The sequence below is a fragment of the Arachis ipaensis genome, chromosome B8 (genome assembly GCF_059453495.1).
Source record: "Arachis ipaensis isolate K30076 ecotype BB chromosome B8, ASM5945349v1, whole genome shotgun sequence".
In the NCBI taxonomy this organism is placed as follows: domain Eukaryota; kingdom Viridiplantae; phylum Streptophyta; class Magnoliopsida; order Fabales; family Fabaceae; genus Arachis; species Arachis ipaensis.
Window position 1 is genome coordinate 13,673,355 of NC_142443.1, and position 21,676 is coordinate 13,695,030.

Here is a 21,676-nt window from a genome sequence, read left to right on the forward strand (position 1 = left end):
CGCACACACACCCCGCGGAATTTTGAGCCTGTGCGTACGCACAGTCCTATGCGTGCACACACGCGAAAACAGGGCTGCTGTTGGGAGCGCTAGCACGCTCTGTGCACGCGCATGGCCAAGGGAGCCTTGCGAGCTGCGCGCACGCACACGTTGGGAATGGCTTGCTGTTGGTGGCGCTAGCACACCTTGTGCGCACACACAACCCTGGAGATTTTTCTTTCTGTGCGTACTCACACGTTTAAAAATGCTTCTGGGCGTGCGCACGCACACCCCTGTGCGTACGCACGCGACCCAGTCCCTTTCTAAAACTACTGTTTTTAAGTCTTTCACATTCCCAACAAGCTTGTAACCTTTCGAGATGTTATTTCACACTTATAAATCCCCAATTTTATCCCCTAAATGTTAAATTGATGTAAAATGCCTAGTAAATGAGAGTAAACTAGGAAATAGGATAACTTGTGGAGGAAGAAAAGGGGATGTTGTGATGAGTATGGTGAATGATGATGATATGAGGTGTTGAGGAGTATGGTGGAGTGCTGTATATGATATGAGCCAAAGGGCTGAGTATGATATGAGCCGAATGGCGGTGTGTGATGATGATTACGGCTATGAGATTATGATTTGTAAGCCAGATGGCTGAGATGAATGTTAATATATGGCTGTGATTTATATGCATATATGCTGAATTGTGATTATTGTGATTGTTGCACTCCAACTATCTGAGATACGAGTTTCCCTGGGTGAAAGCAGTGGCTAGCCACCACGTGCTCTAGGTGGAGACTCGATACTCTGCTGACCCTATGTCGTAAGTGTGGCCAGACACTGTGAAAGTTCCGGATGAGCTCGCCCCCGTAAATATACACAAGTAAGGGTGTTGGATATATGTATATATGATGTTTATGTTATGAGATAACTCGAGTTGGGGATGCACGACAGAGGGACAGTCCAATGGTTAGCTACCAGGACTTGTCGGGCTGGCTTTATAACCGACAAATGAGACTCATCAGCCACTAGGACAGGCATGCATCATATGCATTATATGTGATTTGACTGGATTGCCTAATTGACTGCATCATTATACTTGCTAATTGCCTAATTGTCTTATCTGCTTCCTACTTGTGCATTTCTTTGTTTGATATACTTGTGTTTGCATCTCAATTACTGTTGGTGGTTGGGAGGTTTGCAGGAATTGGAATGGGGATTTGTAGTTAGAATGGAGACCCTTAGTTAGTTACCTGTTTTTGTTTCTTATGGATTAGAATTGTTCATACGCTTTGATTATGATCTGGAAGTTCTATGATTGCCTTCGGCTTTCCCAGGACATTACATGTTAGATATTTGACACTGTTACCATGCTGAGAACCTCCGGTTCTCATCCATGCGGATTTTGTGGTTTTCAGATGTAAGACGAGAGGCTGCTCCTCGCTGAGGCATGCTGGAGACTTCCTTTTGGCGGAGATCCTTAGCCTTGGGGATTTTATTTTGATTATTATATACTTGTTTAGATACTTACATTTTTTACTGTATATGTATTTTGTATTAACTCCTCTTAGAGGTTATTTTGGAGAAACAGGTTTTGTATTTTGTCTTTTGGGTTCTTTTGGGATTACCTTATATATATGTATATATACTTATATGCTCAGGCCGGTTATTTTCGCAAGCCGAGTCCTGAGTCTTGATATATGTATTTTGGCACTCTTTTGTGTATCTCTTAGCGTCAACTTACTCTTTATCTGTTTCGTTTACGTTATTGATCGGAGTGTTGCGCGTTTTGATTTAACGGTTTTGATTTACCCCTTTTTCTTCAAAGGCTCCTAGTTACAAATCTTTTTACACTACTATACATACTAAATTTTATTTTTAGAGGTCGTAATACCTCGCCACCTCTGTTTTATGACTTAAGCATAAGACTCTGTGTGGTAGGGTGTTACAATAAGGTAAGTTGATTATCCTCCATGATTTTTTCAAGTGATGCTAGGTCCAGTTTATAAATATTTTTTGTTCATATTTTAAGTTTATTTAATAGAGTTATAAGTACTAATAGTCTTTATTTTTAATTTGTTTTACAGTGTGATAAAATTCATTGTTCAATCAAGCATTATTTGGCAAAAATGTTTAAGAATGATCTGATCGAGGGGAAGGTTTATATCTTCTCAGATTTTCTTATTGAGGAATCAAGCGCAATTTATCTTCCGACTGCACACGTGTGTAGAATAACTTTTAAGAAAGAGTCACGTATAGTAAATACGGTCGATGATCGTAAAATTCCTAACAATTATTTCAATTTTCTCGATCATGCTGATATATTGGGACAAACAAATGAAAAATCTAACTTATTTGATACGTAGTTAATTTGTATTATTATTCTTATTGTGTTATTTATTTATTTGTCCTTAATTTCATATTTTTAATTTATTTTTTTTCAATTAGATGTTATTAGACTCTTGACCAGAAAAGAACTTATATCATGGTCAAAAGCAAGAAAAAGTGGTCATTACATTGTAGTTGATCTCCATGATTTGCAGTATGTAAAGATTTAAAATTTCACAAATAGAATTATTTTGTAACAATTGTCTATTCATATGCAAAATATTTTATTTTTTATTATATATTATTATTTATTTCTCTTAATTTTTGCTTTTATTTAGAAATGAGGAAAAAATAAGATGCACACTGTGGGATCAATTTGCAACTCAATTACTCAATTATCTACGTAATCACCAAGCAACTGAATACATACTTATTATCCAATTTGCAAAATTCAACAAGGGCATTGATAAGCATATTGATTTAACCTTTTATTTAACATATTTATTTATATTATATTTATAATCATGTTATATTTTTTTTATGAATATTCTTTTAAAAAATACTATTAATATTAACATATAATGTATTAAATAAATATTTAATAAATAACTATAACCTATAAAAAAATAAAAATTAACGTAAATAGATTTTTTTTTTTACGGGACACAGTCCAAATTGACTCTATTTAGCTCAAAAACTCCCTAAGCCACTCAAGCCCAATCACAGACAGAGCAAATACTCCCTAACCTAACTATTCAGTGATTCAACTCCCTCACCTACCCTCAAGGTTGTCAAACTCGCGAGTCTAGGTAAACTCGTGGAGCTGACCTAGACTCGACTCGTACGAGTTTACCTGTTATAAATTTTTTAATATCAAAACACATAATATAGGCATTCAAACTTAACAATTTTAATATCAAAACACATAATAAATTAACATAATACTACAATTATAACAAGTATTCTAGACCACAAATTCAAATCCTTCACAAATATGCATCTAGTTCAACATAAAACACACAATCACACAATCAAAGCTTCATATAACACAACCGAAAAACAAAAGAAAATAACAAAGCAACAATTAAATGTTCTAATAAAGTAAAAGTCTAAAACTAAAATCCTCCAATATCTTCATCTTCCATGGCATCAACATCATCATCTTCACCATCTTCATCAGAAACATCATTTGTTTCAGACATTTTGTATTTTTATCCCTAAATCAACAAACCAAATAATTAATTTAGCAAAGTTATCCAGAGTTTCAGATTTCAGATTTCAATAAACTAAACTAAGCTAAACTAAACTAAACTAAACTAACATTTCAGATTTTCTAAATTCAGATTTCAAATTTCAATAAACTAAACTAACATTTCAGATTTTCTAAATTCATATTTCAGCAATCAATAAACTAAACTAAACTAATATTTCAGATTTCCTAAATTCAGATTTCAGTTTTCAATAAACTAAACTAAACTAAACTAACATTTCAGATTTCCTAAATTCAGATTTCAGCAATCAATAAACTAAACTAAACTAACATTTCAGATTTCCTAAATTCAGATTTCAGTTTTCAATAAACTAAACTAAACTAATATTTCAGAGTTTCAGTATTTCAGATATTCAGATTCATTAACAAAAAAACATCTAAGTAACTAACAGCCTAACTGTCTAAGTATCTAACACCAGAGCTTATTCAGTAATCCATATTTCATCATTCATTAACAAATATGTAACTATCAGATATTCAGATTCATTAATCCATATTTCGTCATTCATCACACCAGAATTCAAACTAAAAAATTTTAAAAAGTTAATTTCAGAATCAAAATGGCATAAATCATACCATTATACCAAAATTATTATTTAAATTTGTTCAAAAAATTACCTTGGAGAAGGAAGCTCAGGCAGAATCAAAGAAGAAGAGAGGCAGCTCAGGCAACTTGCAACCGGAACCCCTTGCCGAAGTGAAGCGAAATCGGCAGTGCAGAATTTCAGAACCGCAGAACAGAGACGTCAGGCAAGGAACGTAGACCAAACTCCAAAGGCGAGGAACAGCGTGCCGTGAAGCGTCCCGTCGAGTGCTCCGGCGTGGGAAAAAACGAGGCGTCGAGGAACTTTCAGCGCAGTCTTCAGCTTCACCGAGGAACTGAGGAGTGGACATGAACGATGGTGACGGCGCTGTACCAAGAGGAAGAAGATGGCGGTGGATCTGTCCAGCCTCCGGCATGGCGGCGCAGACAATGGTGGATGGCAGCGCAGACAATGGTGGGGAAGAATAATGGGCTTGGAGAAGACTAGAAGAGAGTGACTGAGTGAGGGCTTGGAGAAGAGAGTGTTCTGTATGTGTTAGTCGTTTGAGAATTGGGATTAGGGTTACATGAATGACGCCCTTTTCTCTTTTTTTTTTCGGTCCAAAACGACGCCGTTTTGGCGAAAATGGGCACCGAAATCAAACTCATTGACTCGCCCTCAAACTCACGAGTTTGACCGATTCTGTTCGAGTCTATCCAAGTCTACCCAGAAACGAGTTTGTGTCCGAGTTAACTCGATTCTACTACCTAAACTCATAAACTCGTACGAGTTAACTCGCGAGTCTGACAACAATGCCTACCCTCATAATTCTACCTTCTCCTCTTCCCTTGAAAAGTCACGTTGTTGGGGTAGCAATTCCCCTCACTTACTATTGGAAACCTAGCGGCTACTCAATTACCTAAAGAAGAAACCAGTCGTATGTGCTTGCCATCGTCGCCCCGTTCTAGAACCGCTGTCATTGCATCTTACCGCTTCATATCTGTGTGCGCCCTTTCGCCATTCTAGAACAGCTATTCGTTTGTTTTTTCTTTCTTCATCTTTTACTTTTATCCTCTTCTTCATTATGTTTTTGCCTCTGTTGATATACTGTTAGTTTTGGCTCATTTGAGAATAATTTGGTAAAGTGATCTTCGTTTTGAAAAGTCTAATATTATTATTGTTTATGTAATGCAAGCAAAAATGGGAGTCTCAAATACAACATACAACTCTGTGTTGATGATCAATGCTGATTTGGAAGAAGTTAAAAAATTCAGACAAAGGTTAGAATTTTTTTTGGTTTATTAAAGTTACAGTTATATTGTAAGTATAATTGTGTATGGTTGCATCTTCAAAATTGTAACGCAAATTTGGTTTTGTTTGATTAAAAGATAATGGCTATTGAGACAGGGGCACCAACACCGGTTGCACGAATTGAGTAAAGAGCTCCATATTCAGAGGAAGATGATTTTTTGAATAAGACTCCATACAAACCAATTTCTGAGATTAGGGATCTTATAGATATTTTAATATAACTTGATTACAGACAAAGATTTTCTTTTTCCAGATTTTTTTATGGAGTGTAATTATTTGGTGACACTGATTTAATTTATTAAACTATTAAATTTCAGAAAACAGTTTGTGTGACCATTGGAGTAATGAAGGATTTTTCTCTGGAAAAGTCTTGGTGGTACAAGAGTTGCAATGTTTGTCCTTTGGCTATGAGAGAAGAAGGAGATGGTTACAAATATTCTAGATGCAAAACTGAATCACAGAATTTTACTCCAAGGTGTGCATTATTTGTGAAATAAACCTTATTCCAGTGTTTACTAAATGAGATTCGCGATAATATATTTTTTTTCTTTATTTATAGGTATTCACTAAATTTGAAGGTTGCTGATGAAGAATCCTATGCATCATTCATCGTGTATGAAACTGTTGGTAGTGAGTATCTAAATATTTCTGTTGCAGAGCTGAGGACAAAACATATAATGAGGGTATTAAAAAAAATTTCATGTTTACATACTAATTATGAACATTATAACTCACGTCTTAATATTTTATTGTTGACACTTATTGTTCTTCAATTCAATTTAATATAGGGTGGAAACAGGATTGAATTTCCTGAAGAGTTAAGTAAATTCAAGAATAAAACATTCCTTTTCAAAGTTTATGTGAAGTTGGAGAACATCAATTCTTTCCAACTGGTTTCTATTACAGTCGTGAAGTTGTGTCACGATGAGGCCATAATCAATTCCTTCAAATAGAAGTACAGTATTGAACAGGTATTTTAGCTTTAAAGTAAGCACGGTATATATGTTACTTTTTATTATACTCATTGTGTTTTTAAAATTTCATTAGGATGCCTTCTTCCCTGCAAATTCTGATATGATAACACTTCTAGCCGATTATTCAGATATGAATAAGGTAAATATATTTACCAAAAAAAAATTTCGTCAATTTAATTTTTACAAAACTGTTTATCCAATTCATATCTGTGAAAAAAGGTATGTGACAACATTAACATTATTAAACCATTCAGGTATTGACAAAATATTGAATTAATTGGCGGGATATAATGTACATCTCTTATTAGCATTGATATGTTTACCCCTTATATTTAAATAATATAAAAATCCCTAATTTCAGATGTACTTTCCTTATAATTTCAATTTTATAGAACGTTGATTCACAGGTAGGTGACAACCAACCTGAAATTGAATCTTCCAAGTCTATCACACCCATCATGTATGGACAAAATTCAAGTTCTACTGGTAAAAATTATACAGTTAATGAAACTGGTGATGGAGGTGCTATGATTACATGGGACAAGCATAACTTAGTTGCAAACCCAGCTTAATTTTTTACAGATGAATCTACAGCTACTTCTGGTGGTGCTTCTGAGGTTGCTCAGAGTGAAAACTGGATTTCACAACCAACTCATGATGCTGGAGAAGATTACAATTTTTCAGCAACAAAGACGAGGAAGGTTGCCAAAGAATAGCTCATCAAGCAGTTTTCATAATTATTTCTAGGATGATAATGCAAGTATTTTTTTTAATTGACTATGTGCCCAACTATCTTATCCATGTGATAAGTTAAATCTCTTCCTTTTGATTTTGTTTAGTTACAAATTACTTATATGATAATTACACTGGGTAAAGTTTGGAGGCTTTTAAAACATAGCATTGGTATTATGGACATGTTACTTTATATCTTGCCTTCATTTTATTAAAGAAAAATTTGTTGATCTGCGACCTTGACCTAAAATGGGGGCAAGATTCCGAAGAATGAGTTATAATTTGTGGCATAACTGTAAGGTTTTGAAACTTACAAAAAATATGAGATTGTCATTGGGTGAAAACAACAACGTACAAGAACTCAGAAATTTTGCTGAATGGCTACTGAAAATTGGTGATGGTTTGGCTAATGATACAACAGATGGTGAATCGATCGTTCATATACCATCTGACATTTTGGTTAAGAACTCTGAGACAGCTTTGGATGATTTCATTGATTTTGTGTATCCAGATATGTTATCCAATTTATCCGTTGAAAATTATTTCAAGGATAGAGCAATTCTTGCACCAACTCTGGATTGTGTCACTGATGTCAACAACAAGATGACTGCAGGGTTACCTGGACAAGAAAGAGTCTACTTAAGTTCTGACTCTGTGTGTGCTAAGGAGGGAAATATGGAATTTGAATTAGATGCTTTCTCACCGGAGATTCTAAATGAAATAAATTGTTCAGGTCTACCGCCACACAAGTTGGTTGTGAAGGTTGGCACTCTTGTTATGTTGTTGCGGAATATAGACCAAACTAATGGTTTGTGCAATGGAACGAGAATGCAAGTTAGAAGAATGGGAAATCAAGTGATAGAATGTGAGACTTTAACCGGTAACAAAGATGGAAGTATTGTTCTTATCCCAAGACTGAATCTAATTCTAAATAATGAAATATTACCGGTCAGGTTTCAAAGAAGACAATTCTCAATTATTATGTCATTTGCAATGACAATAAATAAGTCTCAGGGACAAACTCTATCAAAAGTTGGAATATACCTTCCAAGGCCAGTTTTCACCCATGGTAAATTGTATGTTGTGTTATCAAGGGTAACGAGTAAAGATGGTCTGCGAGTGCTGTTGGAAGATCATGAGCAGTTGGAAGATAACTGCACGATGAATGTGGTATATAGAGAAGTTTTTGAGAGCCTATAATGAAAAGGTAATAACGAAATCTCTTACTTAAATTTATTTATTTATTAAAATTTATTACTATCTATTAAAAAACTTGACAAATTCTAGGTGCTAATAGATAATGCACTCTTATTGTATATTAATAGCTTGAAAATATTAAAATTATCATAAAAATTTGTATTTTATTCTCCTGATAAACAATTTTATAATTACGTTAATCATATAATTTTATATACTAACATTGATATAGTGTGATTTTAGGTATATATTTTGCAGACATCAAAGAATAGTATTGAGTTATTATTTAGTAGGTTTAAATTATTTATTGTTTATTGCAAAACTTTCTGCATTAGTATTCTCTATTAATTTGTTGTTCATTTTGAGCTGATATTGATATGTTTTTACTTCACAATAAACCAACATATAAAATTTTGTTGGTGGATTTAAGTAATACTATATTATTTATGGTCATATTGAGTATATATGTCTGATTTATTGAAGAAAGTAGATTACTAATATCGGTTAATAACTATTTTACAGTTAATACAATTAACACTATATTAAGAAAAAAAATTACATAACATGTTATTTTTTTATTAATTAAAAAATTATCATTAAAATTAATTTTAACACAATAACTTAAAATTATAATTTCAATCTTATCACGTGCATGGCACGGGTTATTATACTTGTATTATTCTACAACGGGTAATATTTTGGTGCTAAAAAAATGCTTATTTGACGTATTCTGGTGCTAGTATGCATACCTCTCTCTTCTCAATTTATTTAAAAAGTATTTTTTTTATCTTTATATTAAAATTAATATTTAATGCATGATTTTACTAATTATATATCAATCAGTAATATTTTTAATCATTCTAATTATATTAACTGATATAATTCTAATTCTTAATTATTATACAATAATTTTTAATCAATCATAATTAGTGGCAAGTTGATACACACGTTAAAATGGTGACAAATTAATAATAATAATAATAATAATAATAATAATAATAATAATAATAATAATAATAATAATAATAATAATAATAATAATAATAATAAAGGTCTAAACGGTACACACATTATATTTTAAAAAAATAAAACATATTTTAAAAAGGATTAAGATATCAATAATAAAAAATAAAAAATAAAACATAAATTTGTACTTCTAATTGCTATAAATATAATACTCACGTACGTTGGTAGTGATAAATTGATATTAATATCAATAATTAATTTCTATAATTATTTTTGTACTACTAAAGGTTATATATAAAAAAAATTTTCATGGGTCTAGATCTGAGAGTTAAAGTATTTTTTTTACTTTGTTATTCTTCCTTGACTACTTCATAGAATAAGAATGTATTCTTCGTTTTTCATCAAAATTTATCTTTTTAAGGTACAAGTCATAGTTTTTTTATGGTATTTTTTATGTATTCATTCTATTATATTATTATTTTAATAATTTGATAATTGTTCTCACTCAAACTTATTCTTTTCGTCTAATATTTTAGTATGATTATCTTTTGTCGCAATCATTTACAATGCATCACATCTATTAATAAATACCATCTCGAGTTGTATTCACTTATTCGAGTTCTAATTATATGGACGTAAGCATTCAACGAAAGAACAGTGAACTCTATGTTACTGAAGAATGGTTGGATCTACTCATATATTATGACTAACCTAATCAAATGTGGGTAAAGTTAGTTTTCTTGGGAGGAGCTCGATTTTTGATTGAGCAATTTCTTCCAATGAGCTTTATAGGCCCAGTTCAAGTTTCATCCCTCCATGCTTTCTACGTCTACTTGAAATTCTTCGAAGTGGAGCATATAATGATATCGAATTTTCTCAATTTAGGTTCAGTTTTGGTAAATTCATGTCAAGTTTGGAGATACAATTTCAAATATTGATACTGTATTTAAATTTTCTTCTTTTAAGCTTTTCATAATAAAAATAATTTTATAACATATTATGATTTTTTTCCAGAAACTACCGACCTTCTGGTGCATCAACGTAATGCCATTGAGGGGATAAAGGTCAATTTAGTTTCTCGGTATGATAATTCTATACCTTTCCGCATCGCATAGATAGCGGATGATGAAGTTATTTAACAATAGGATGATTTGATTTTGCACGAATTCTAAATGTTCGAGCTTATGACGTTTTGGTTAGTTGTCGTTATAAGAATGACTTTAATCCATATATGTCTAAGGTCTAGAATAGCTTAAATATTATTTAAATAATTTAGTTCTAATATTAGTATTTAATTAAATTAGTTTTTAAGAAAAAATAAAATAGTTGAGTTAAAAAATCTGACAATCATTATCATTATTATATTATTCTATAACGGGTAGTATTATGACCTAATAATGCTGACGTGGCGCATTCTGGTAGCAGTATGCATAATTCTCTTTCCTCAACTTATTTTAGAAAAGTATCTTCTTTGTCATTATATGAAAATTAACTTTTAATGAATAAATATACTAATTGTCAATCATTTTTATTCTTAATCATACATAATTAGCATTTATATGATATTTATATTAATAGCACTTTTTTCTTCTTAAATTATTTTAGGAAAGTATCTCTTTCATAATTATATAAAAATTAACATTTAATAAATAATTCTACTAAGAGTAAATAATCATTTCCGACCATGAAAAACTTCAGGCACTTACAAAACTAACCATGGATAATTTAAATAAGCGTTGTACCCATGAATGATTATATCTGTTTGATAGTTTTAACCAAACGATAGTCTAAGTAGCTTCGTTAATTTTTAATCGTACATGGCTGTTGGTTAGTAATGTCATCCAAACATTTCTTTCTCTTCAAAGACTGCCATTCTTCTTTTCATCTTCTCATCAAAATCCTAAGCCCCAATTTATAAAGGTAAAACTAGACAAATTTGGAGAGAGACCATAAATAGCTTCGAAGAAAAAATGTCAAGCGTCCAATGTTGAATTCACAAGCATCGAATGCGAGTTTTAGTGTCGCCGAAAACTCACTTTGGAAGAGAAAGAAGGAGAAGAAGGTCGATGGGAGGTGCTTTTGTGGGTTGAATGTAGTGTTGATAGAATCTAACACATTGACAAATCCTGAAAGAAGCTTCATTCGTTGTTCATTATGGGCAGTAAGTAAAAAAATTATTTACTAAATATTTGTTAGAAACTGTAATTTTTATTTTAAAAGTTGCCCAATAATGATGCATATTATTTGGTTTGTTTATTGTAGAATCAAGATTGCAAATATTTTGCTTGGGTAGATGAGATTGATGGTGGATGGAAAGATTTAGCTAGAGCTTTAATTGGATTGAACAATGATTGCACGTTTTCTACTCATGATGCAGTGCAAAATGTAACTAGAATAGAAGATGACCATGCAGCCAAATTAAAATTGTTTATAAAGATGGAGAAGCTTAAAGGAGAAATTAAAAGTATGAGAGTGTGGGTTATGTGTATTGTTGTTTGTCTGTTGTTGTGTTTCATTTGCACTATGTACCCATTCTTAAAGAGTTGAAGTATGCAAATTTGAGTAAAATTGAGTAACAATGTTGGTCTAATGTTTAGGATTCATTAACTTAAAACCGAAGGTTTGATCTCTTATAATTGTATTTGTATTTGTGTTGGATGTAATGAAACGAAGTTGTTGTTATCTTAATTCTTGTTTTATTGAGTATGAAGTGTTAATTTTACTGCCATGAGAAGGTTTATTTTTTGGTTAAAAACTCTCAAAATATATAAGGAAGTTTTGGTTCAAGCTTCTCACTTTTATGTCAATGAATAAACTTAAAGATTGATAAGAATATGACACTCGTTGTATATAATAGACAAAACACAACTAGAATACTCTCAAATAAAGTTTTAACATTAAGCTAATATTAATACCAACAAGCCAATGGGCATACATCAATTTGACAGTTACAACTAAGTTGACTATAACCACATAAGTATGAATATCAGCATCATGACAGTGGTTCACACATCAAGACCCTAATACCAAAAGATCAAAATAAGTACCAAAATGGTGTAACAATATATGGTCTATACATCCATAGTAATTATGAAAACCACAAAAAAAAAAATCTAAATCTTGTTGTTCTAATCTATGTTCAAAATAGGAGACAAATCTAATTCCAATATGAGCAGGGTCCTAATTAGGGGTGGAATTGTTACTGCCACTTGATGTTCCATTTGTTGGTATCCTTAATCCTGGGGTTGACATAAATTGTACGAACCTTGTAGCAGTTTCAACACTAGCACCTATCATGGTTTCTTAGCTCACACTAGGCCTTATTGATGGGTTGCTCATTGAAGGAAGCCTGATGTCGTTTAGGAGAGTTGGTGGCGGCCTCTTTGGGTTACTTTCGGGGGCTTCTTGCTGTTAGGTGGCCTAATGTGTGTTGGAGGTCTAATTGGAGCTGGCCTTATTGCTGCTAATTGTCCTGGAGGTTGCATTATTGGAGGTGGAATAATTGGTGCCACCTGTTCACAAAGAATCTAAAATTTAGGCAATAAGAATTGTGTAATTTAAATCACAGTAATCCAACCAAGATGCTAAATTGTGTAACTTTGCATTGGGGTGTGTTGAAAATGCAATACCTTCTCTGTGGGCTGTTGTGCCGGTGCTGGGATCTGTTCTGGCTCTGCTGCAGGTGCATTCTGTCCTGGTGCGGCAGCTAGTGCTGTTGTTTCTACAGTATAACATGTGTAGTTGCCATCTACACACAAATTGAACTACATAGTTATTCAAAACAGAAGAAATAAATAAAAAATTTTTATATTAAATTCACAAATAGAAATAGTAAGAGCCATAAATTTTCTCCATGTACATCATCATCTTATAAAATAAAATAATGTAATCCAAAAGTTGAATAATTTTTCAGATTTTCTAACCAATGAACCAAAGCCAATAAACAATGTTTATAACTTTTTTTGTTCATGAACACTACTTTGTACTAACTACCTAGAACTTAGAATTAACTCAGAATTTCTAATCAACGAGCTAAAGGCCAAATCGTGAACTTTTTTTTCTACTACATTCCCACCATTTTTCTTGGTTCCCTTCAAATCCCTATTCACCAATTCAAGAATGCAGTTTTTATTTTTGGATATGGCTTAATCCACATTCAACACAAACAGCAAAAAAAAAAAGGAATAAGAAAATATAAAACAGAGTCTCAAAGAAAATTATCAAAAGAAAAAATCAGAAGACAGTCACAACACAAAAAAAAAAATGGTTTAAGAACCATCAAAAGAATTGCAAACAGTGACAACACAAACCCTAACTCTATAATCCCAAAGCAACACTGCACCACTACATTGGAATGCATGAATCATACCATAATATTCAAACATCCAAGTATTGTGAAAGTGCTTACCTTTCAGAATCGAATCACTAACGTCTAAAGCTTGGTCTTCCTCCTCCGCGAAGATGCTACCACAGATCAAGAAGAACTTGCGACCGCAAGCGACGTCCAAACGCCCACACAATGAACAATTTTATGACACTGATCAGCGATTGCGAATCGCCACTGTCTTCGTCACTTTTTTCTTCGCGCGAAACTCACATTGACTCTCACTCTTCTAACTTTTTTTTTTGGAGTAAATAGCCAAAATCGTTCCATTTTGGTCCTCGAAAGATAAAGATAATCAAAATCGTCCCCAAAAGATACACGATTGATTGGTCACGTTAGTCCTTCCGTCAGTTGGATGATGATGTGTCACGTTAAGTGCCACGTGGCATATCATAATGTGGAGGGTTAATGCCATGTGTCACAAGATGATTGGTTGACGTGTCAGATCAGTGACACGTGGCATGCCACGTGGCACTTGACATGTAAAAAAGTTATTTATAATCAAAATAGTCCTTGAAAGTTCAGACGTAAGTCATTTTCATCCCTAAAATTTTAAAAATTAATCAAATTAGTCCTTATATAATTTTTTTTATTTTTTCTTGATAATATTAAATTTAAAATATTTTTTGATACTACTAATTTTAATAGAAATTTAATTGACAATAAAAAATTAGTAATTGTATCTTTTCTTCTTAAAAGTTTTTTCAATAAAAATATCTCTGTCCTTTAATTCTTGTCAAAATCTCTCTTATTCTTTTCTATTCAAAAACATTTTTCTTACATTATTACATTTTGTTGGAATATATATATATACACTCAAAATTGAAATGTAGGTATTTGTTAATCTAAACAAAGTTATATGCTCAAAATCAAAATTTATGTATGTTAACCTAAATGAAAGTAATACCGTAATGAAAAAAAAAAGATGTATAAATTTTTATTAACTTTGTTTAGGTTAACATATATAAATTTTTATTTTGAGCATATAACTTTGTTTAGGTTAACAAATACATACATTTCAATTTTGAGTGTGTATATATATATATATATATATATATATATTCCAGCAAAATGTAATAATGTAAGAAAAAAGTTTTAGAATAGAAAAGAATAAGAGAGATTTTGACAACAATTAAAGGAGAGAGATAATTTTATTGAACAAATTTTTAAGAAGAAAAGATACAATTACTAATTTTTTATTGTCAATTACATTTATATTAAAATTAGTAGTATCAAAAAATATTTTAAATTTAATATTATCAAGAAAAATAAAAAATATATATAAGGACTAATTTGATTAATTTTTTAAATTTTAGGAATGAAAATGACTTACGTCTGAACTTTTAAGGACTATTTTAATTATAAATGACTTTTTTACATATCAAGTGCCATGTGGCATGCCACGTGTCACTGACCTGACACGTGGCATTAGCCCTCCACGTCATCATATGCCACGTGGCACTTAACGTGACACGTCATCATCCAACTGATGGAAGGACTAACGTGACCAATCGTGTCTCTTTTGGGGACGATTTTGTTTATCTTTATCTTTCGAGGACCAAAATAGAGATCGGGGTATCTTTCAGGACGATTTTGGCTATTTACTCTTTTTTTTGGTGATTACTCTTCTAATGTTTGAAAGAAAGAAGGGTAGGGATAACTAAACGTTATTTGATGGGTATTTTTTTTTTTTTTTGGGATTAAAAATAGAGAGATTTGAATTTGCAATCTCTTAGATGAATATGAATATGGGAAGATTATTTCATTTGAATTATAACTCATTGACTATTTGATGGGTAATTTACTTATTAATATTTTAGTTTTTAAAATAAAAATAATTATTACCACGTATAAGAGTAATAGCCACATAGGATTAAAAATTAATAGAATTACTGAGAGACGAATGTTTGATTAAATTACCAAACAGATATAATTATTTATGGCCATAACATTTATTTAAATTATTCATGGTTAATTTTATTAGTATTGAAATCTTTTAACAGAAATAGTTATTTATGTTTATACTAATTGTTAATCATACATAATTAGTATTTATATGATATTTATGTTAAAGACACTTCTTTCTTCTCAACTTATTTTAGAAAAATATCTTCTTTATAATTATATAAAAATTAATATTTAATAAATAATTATTCTAATTGTCAATAATTAATTAAAATATAATTATCAATCATACATAATTATCATTTATATGATATTTATGTTAACAGTACCTCTCTTTTCAGTTTATTTTTTGAAAATACATTTTTTATAATTATATGAAAATAATATTTAATGAATAATTATACTAATTATCAATCATTTTAATTATCAATCATTCTAAGGTTAAGTATAATTTTGTTCCCTAACGTATAAGTCGAAAATTTTGTTCGTCCTCAACCATTTTTTTACATACAAAATTGTCCCAAGATTTAACTTAGTTTTCAAATTGTCCTTCGGACCAAAATACTTCTCTCTTTCTTCACTAAAATACTCAGTTTCTATTCTTCTTCTCCATCACAGCAGCATCTCTTCTTCTTTTTCTTCTTCTTCAACAACAACAATAATGAAGTAGAAATAATACAATAAATATAAAAAAATAGAAACAGAAATAGAAGCAGAATCAGAAACAAAAACAAAATTAAAAACAGAAGCAGAAATATAATTAAAAACATAAATAAAAACAGAAACATAAGCAGAATCAGAAGCATAAAATTAAAAACAGAAGAAAAAAATAGAAATAGAAGAACAACAGATTAACAAAATCAGAATTAGAAATAATGTGATTAACAATGGATTAAAAAAATCATAATCAGAATTAGAATTAGAAACAACAGATCAACAAAATCAGAATCGAAAACAATGTTATTAGTAATATGATTAACAAAATCAGAAATAGAAACAGAATTGGAACCCTAAGGACTAACAGCGACGTGGAGCAGTCACCGTCAAGCACTGTGAAGGAGACGAGAGAGCGCGAGCGAAAAAGGGAGAACATATCGGAGAAGGAGAAGGGGCCGTTGCGCCATTGCCGAGCTTTTGACGCCATCGTTGAGTTCACCAAGAAGAAAGATGACGAAGACAATGAGTTCAGGAGAAAGAAATTGGGGAAGAAGATCACGCGCAGAGTGGGAGCTGCCTCCATTTTCCCTTCTTCTTCTTCTTCTTCTTCTCCATTCTTTCTCCCTCTCATCCATTCTCTTTCTCTTTTTTTTTTTATATTTTTTTGTTAGAGATAATTTGTTCATAAATTATAACATTTTGGTAAAAAGAAAGATTTTAAAACTAAATTAAACCTTAGGGACGATTTTGTATACCAAAGAAGGTTAGGTACGAAAAAAATTGTCGACCTATATCTTAGGGACCAAAATCGTACTTAACCCTTCTAATTATACTAATTATCAATCATACATAATTAACATTTACGTGATATTTATATTTAATAGCTTTGTTATGTATGTGTGTATTAATAACAGATAAATTGATATTGATATCAATTTCAATAATTAATTTTCTGTGACTAAAGGTATATATAGTGCCACATATAAGGTTCATGAGTCTAAGTTTTAGAGACAAAATATTTTATTTAAGTTTTTAACTTTTTATTCTTCCTTGACTACTTTATAGAATAAGAATGTATTTTTCGTTTTTCATTGAAATTATCTTTTTAAGGTACAAGTTATAATTTTTTCATCTAACCTTACATCGGTTTTCTTTTGCAGCATCATTTGTAATGCACCACATCCATCAAATACTACCCCGGGTTGTATTCACTTATCAATGTTCTAATTACATGGATGTAAGAGTTTAACGAAGGGATAATGAACTCTATTTTACTAAAGAATGGTTAGAACTACTCATATATTATGACCAATCCAATGGAATATGGGTAAAGTTAGTTTTCTTAGGAGGAGCTCGATTTTTTATCGAGCAATTGCTTTCAAAAAACTTTATAGGCCAAGTTCAAATTCTATCTCTTTATGCTTTCTATGTCTGCAGAAAATCTTCGAAGTGGAGCATATAATGAAATTAAATTTCTTCAATTTAGGTTCAGTTTTTAAAGAATTATGTCGGCCTTGGAAATGCAATTTCAAAGATTAGTATTGTGTTTAAATATTCTTTTTTAAAATTTTTTGTAATGAAAATATTTTTATATTACATTGTGATTTTTTTCAGAAATTACCACCTTCCTGGTACGTCAATGTAATGCCATTGATGGGAATAAATGCCAATTTAGTTTCTTGGCGTGCTTATTCTATATCTTGCTGCATTATATAAATAGTGGATGATGAAATTTATTTAACGAAAGGATGGTCTGAATTTGTACGAATTCTAAATGTTTAAGGTAGGTATGACATTATTTCAATTGGTTGTAGTTTTGAGATTGACTAAAATCTATTTATCTATTTGTGTCTAAGGTCTAAAATAGCTAAATATATTATTTAAATAATTTAGTTCTAATATTAACATTTAATTAGATTAGTTTTAGAGAATTTTAAATTGTTACCTCAATTTATATATTATGGCTATTATTTTTGGATATATTATTTTCTAATTTTGTTAATATAATTTTTTTTATAAATTTATTTTTATTGGCTCCCAGTATAACTCAGAAAAAATCTAATAGTTAAGTTAAAAAATATTACTAATAGTAAATTGTACTTTTAAATTATTAGTCTAACAAAAATTAAATCCTACAAAATAGTATTAGTGGTACTAAAAATTTTTATTGACATAATAAAATATTTATACAGAATAATTTAAAATATGACAAATATTTTAATCAATTATGTGAAGTTATTGTAAACAAATAATAAATAATGCTTTTATTCAGGGACAGACCTAGATTAGGGGTGGTAACGGGGCGGGTAGGGACGGGTTTTTGCTCTACCCGACCCCGCCCCGCCGTACAACAACCCGTATAGAACCTGCCCCGTTTCTATCTGCGGGTAGTAAAACGTTGAACCCTAACCCGTCCCTGTGGGTACCCGCCCCACCCCTACCTGCCCCTATAATTATTAAAATCCAATATATAAAATTAAATTTCAAAATTTATATAACCATTATCACATACATAACATAAATTAAAGTAAAAATTTAAATATGATACAATATTATTAATCATTTATTAATTATTTTACATATATTATACATATTATATATTAAAATCATATATATTATATATATAGTGGGGCGGGTATTACCTAAACTCGACCCCATCCCGCCCCTCCTAAAAATCCGTCCCGCTAAAAACTCGCCTCGGTGCGGAGTGGGTACCCGCGGGTTCGGATGGTATTGCCATCCCTAACCTAGATATATGGGAAGGGGGCACTTGCTCCTACTAAAATTTAAAAAAAAAAATTTATATAAATATATATATTTGTTCTTAATATAATTATGCTTTTTACCCCCACAAAAATTTATAAAATTTTGTTTTGAGATTTATGTTAAAAATAATTTTTATTAAATTTAATAGGTAACAATATTTATTTTGTTAAATTTTATTTAATATAAAAATAAAAAATAAATTAATTAATTAACTCAATAAAAAATTAATGAATAATGTTAATATAATTTTTAAAATTAATTAATTAGTTAATTACCAAACTAAAATTCAGTGTTCTAAATATAAGTAAAATTATCAATATTTTTTTCTTCAAAAAGTAGTTGAAATAAGAAAAAATAAAATTTATCTATTAATTAATATTTTTTATTTTAAAATTATATAATACATTTTAATTTTTTCTCTTAAATAATGTTGCTTGAAACAACTATTTTAGATTAAAAGTATTTTATGTCATAAATATTATAACAAATAAATTTTTTAATCCAATGGGTGATAATTAATATTTGAAAATTATAATGAGTAGTAGAACAATTATTAAAAAGCATAGAAGTTAATTTTGATATGTTAAAATATATAATTTTTTTACATAATAGTCATTTAATTACATTTATTCTTTTAGATAGTTATTTATGTGATGAATGTAAAAAGTTATTTTTTTAATTACAATACATAATTAAATAGATGCATAAAATTTTTAATTTGACAGTTTATCAAAATTAAATTAAAAAATATATATAAAAATTTTAATTATTTAATAAAAAAGATAAAAATAATTATAAATTAAATTTCTATTATTTTATATAAACATACTTTTAGATACATATTTAGTTTTTTTTTTGTATTTATATATAAATCTAGTTTCAAATTATAAATACTAGTGTATCAATAAGCACTAACGTGCTAACTAATTCACTCTTTTTATTATTAAAGTGTATAAAAGTAAATAAAAGTAAAATTAGTTAGAATAACAAGTTATTTAAAATTTAATTAAGATGTTTTAAGTTTAAGTTTTAAAATAAAAAAAAATATTTTTTAATATATAATAAATAGTATTTTAAAAATAAAAGTATTCATGAACTCTTTTTAATTTTTATATCTCTATTATATTTTTAGTATAATTAACAATGCTCAATAACATTTATTTTGGTATAGATATTTTGTCCCACTTCTAAAATTTTCTGGATCTGACACTAATTTTACTTGTGTATAATTTTAAATTATTAATACACAAAAATAATTCTGTAAAATATTAATAGTTACAGTAAAAAAATTTTTATTCTATAAGAAAATACCCATCAAGTTAAAATTTAGTTGTCTACGAATATATATTTATATATATAAAAAAATCATAAGTATAAAATATATTAAATTAATAGCTACAATTAGTGACTATAATAAATATAGGATTATATTAATTATCAATCATTTTAAATATTAATTTATCATTAATTAATTTTTTATTATTATTTTAAAACAGATAAAACCTATCATTATTATTATTATTAAATAGATTTACAATTATAATTGACAATATTTTACGTAATTATAATACTCTCCTCCATCATCATCATCATTATCATCATCATCATTCGTATAAATAGATTATTATTTAAAAGAAAATGATTATATATTAATTAAATTATTCACAAATCATGCATTATCAAAATTATTTATTTTATTATACATTCTTAAAGTGACAATTAATTTATCTAATTTTTTATTCGACACAATCAATTAGTGTACAAATCTATATGTTCAATAATAATTTATAAAGATTATTGGGATTCAATCATAACTTTTTTGACAAAGTGAAAGATTTGTTTAATATTAATAAAAAATAATGTATAATAATACAAATATATAGATATTGTATTTAATCAATTGGTATTTTTTATTGTTAATCGTGTTTTTTTTAGTTGGATAAAAATTTTAATATAAATAATATTTAAATTTTATTTGATACAGAATTAAAAATGTAATTTATGAATATACAATGATTAATGTTGCAGATATAAATTAAAGTTTTGGATATTTATAAAAAAATATTTACTCATATTTCTCATAAAAATTAAGACATTAATTTATTACATATTACATTTTTTTCTTTAATTAATCCCATTATTTTGTGAATTTTTTTGTTTTATACTTTTATTTAGCGTTTGCATAAATAAAAAAATATGATATTAAATATATCGAATAATATTTTTTTATTAAATAAACTTTAGATATAAATAAAAAATCAATATTTTTCATGCATCACATGTACATTCACTAATTAATAACTAATCATTAAAGTAATTTTAAGAAGATGAATGTTAGAAGACCAATAATATTTATTATTTTAGGTCATTTATTTGCCATTAATATTTAAAAGAGTAGTCTAAAAATTTATTGTTGAATTAATAGACTAAAAAAATTGGGTTGATAACTAAAAATAATAATAAAAAATATTAAATTCAACTTAGTTAGGTTGATCTAGTGATTAGCTTACTAGTCTGTTTAAATATTAATAATCTGTCAAAGATAGTGTGGATAACAATAAATTCTACTGAGTATTTCTGTTTTTAAGAATTTGGTTCTTGGACATGTTTTAAACATTAAATTAAAAGTCGACTTTTTGTCCGTAGATTGGACAACCTCCAATCCTAGGTACCCCAATAG

The 21,676-nt window shown here is 29.3% G+C and overlaps 1 protein-coding gene and 1 long non-coding RNA gene across 2 annotated transcripts; one reads left to right on the forward strand and one right to left on the reverse strand.

Moving 5' to 3' along the window:
* Positions 1 to 7,370: 7,370 nt before the first annotated feature.
* LOC107610518 (uncharacterized) lies at positions 7,371 to 8,321 on the forward strand. The gene has a single exon (XM_016312567.3). It carries the CDS (start codon positions 7,371 to 7,373, stop codon positions 8,319 to 8,321), a length of 951 nt encoding a protein of 316 aa, XP_016168053.1.
* A 3,858-nt stretch (positions 8,322 to 12,179) lies between these two features.
* On the reverse strand, positions 12,180 to 13,900 carry LOC107612195 (uncharacterized). Its single transcript, XR_001613633.3, has 3 exons — positions 13,693 to 13,900; positions 12,914 to 13,032; positions 12,180 to 12,796 (listed from the first exon to the last, which is right to left on the reverse strand). It is a non-coding gene; the product is annotated as an uncharacterized LOC107612195 (long non-coding RNA).
* Between the last annotated feature and the right edge of the window lie 7,776 nt (positions 13,901 to 21,676).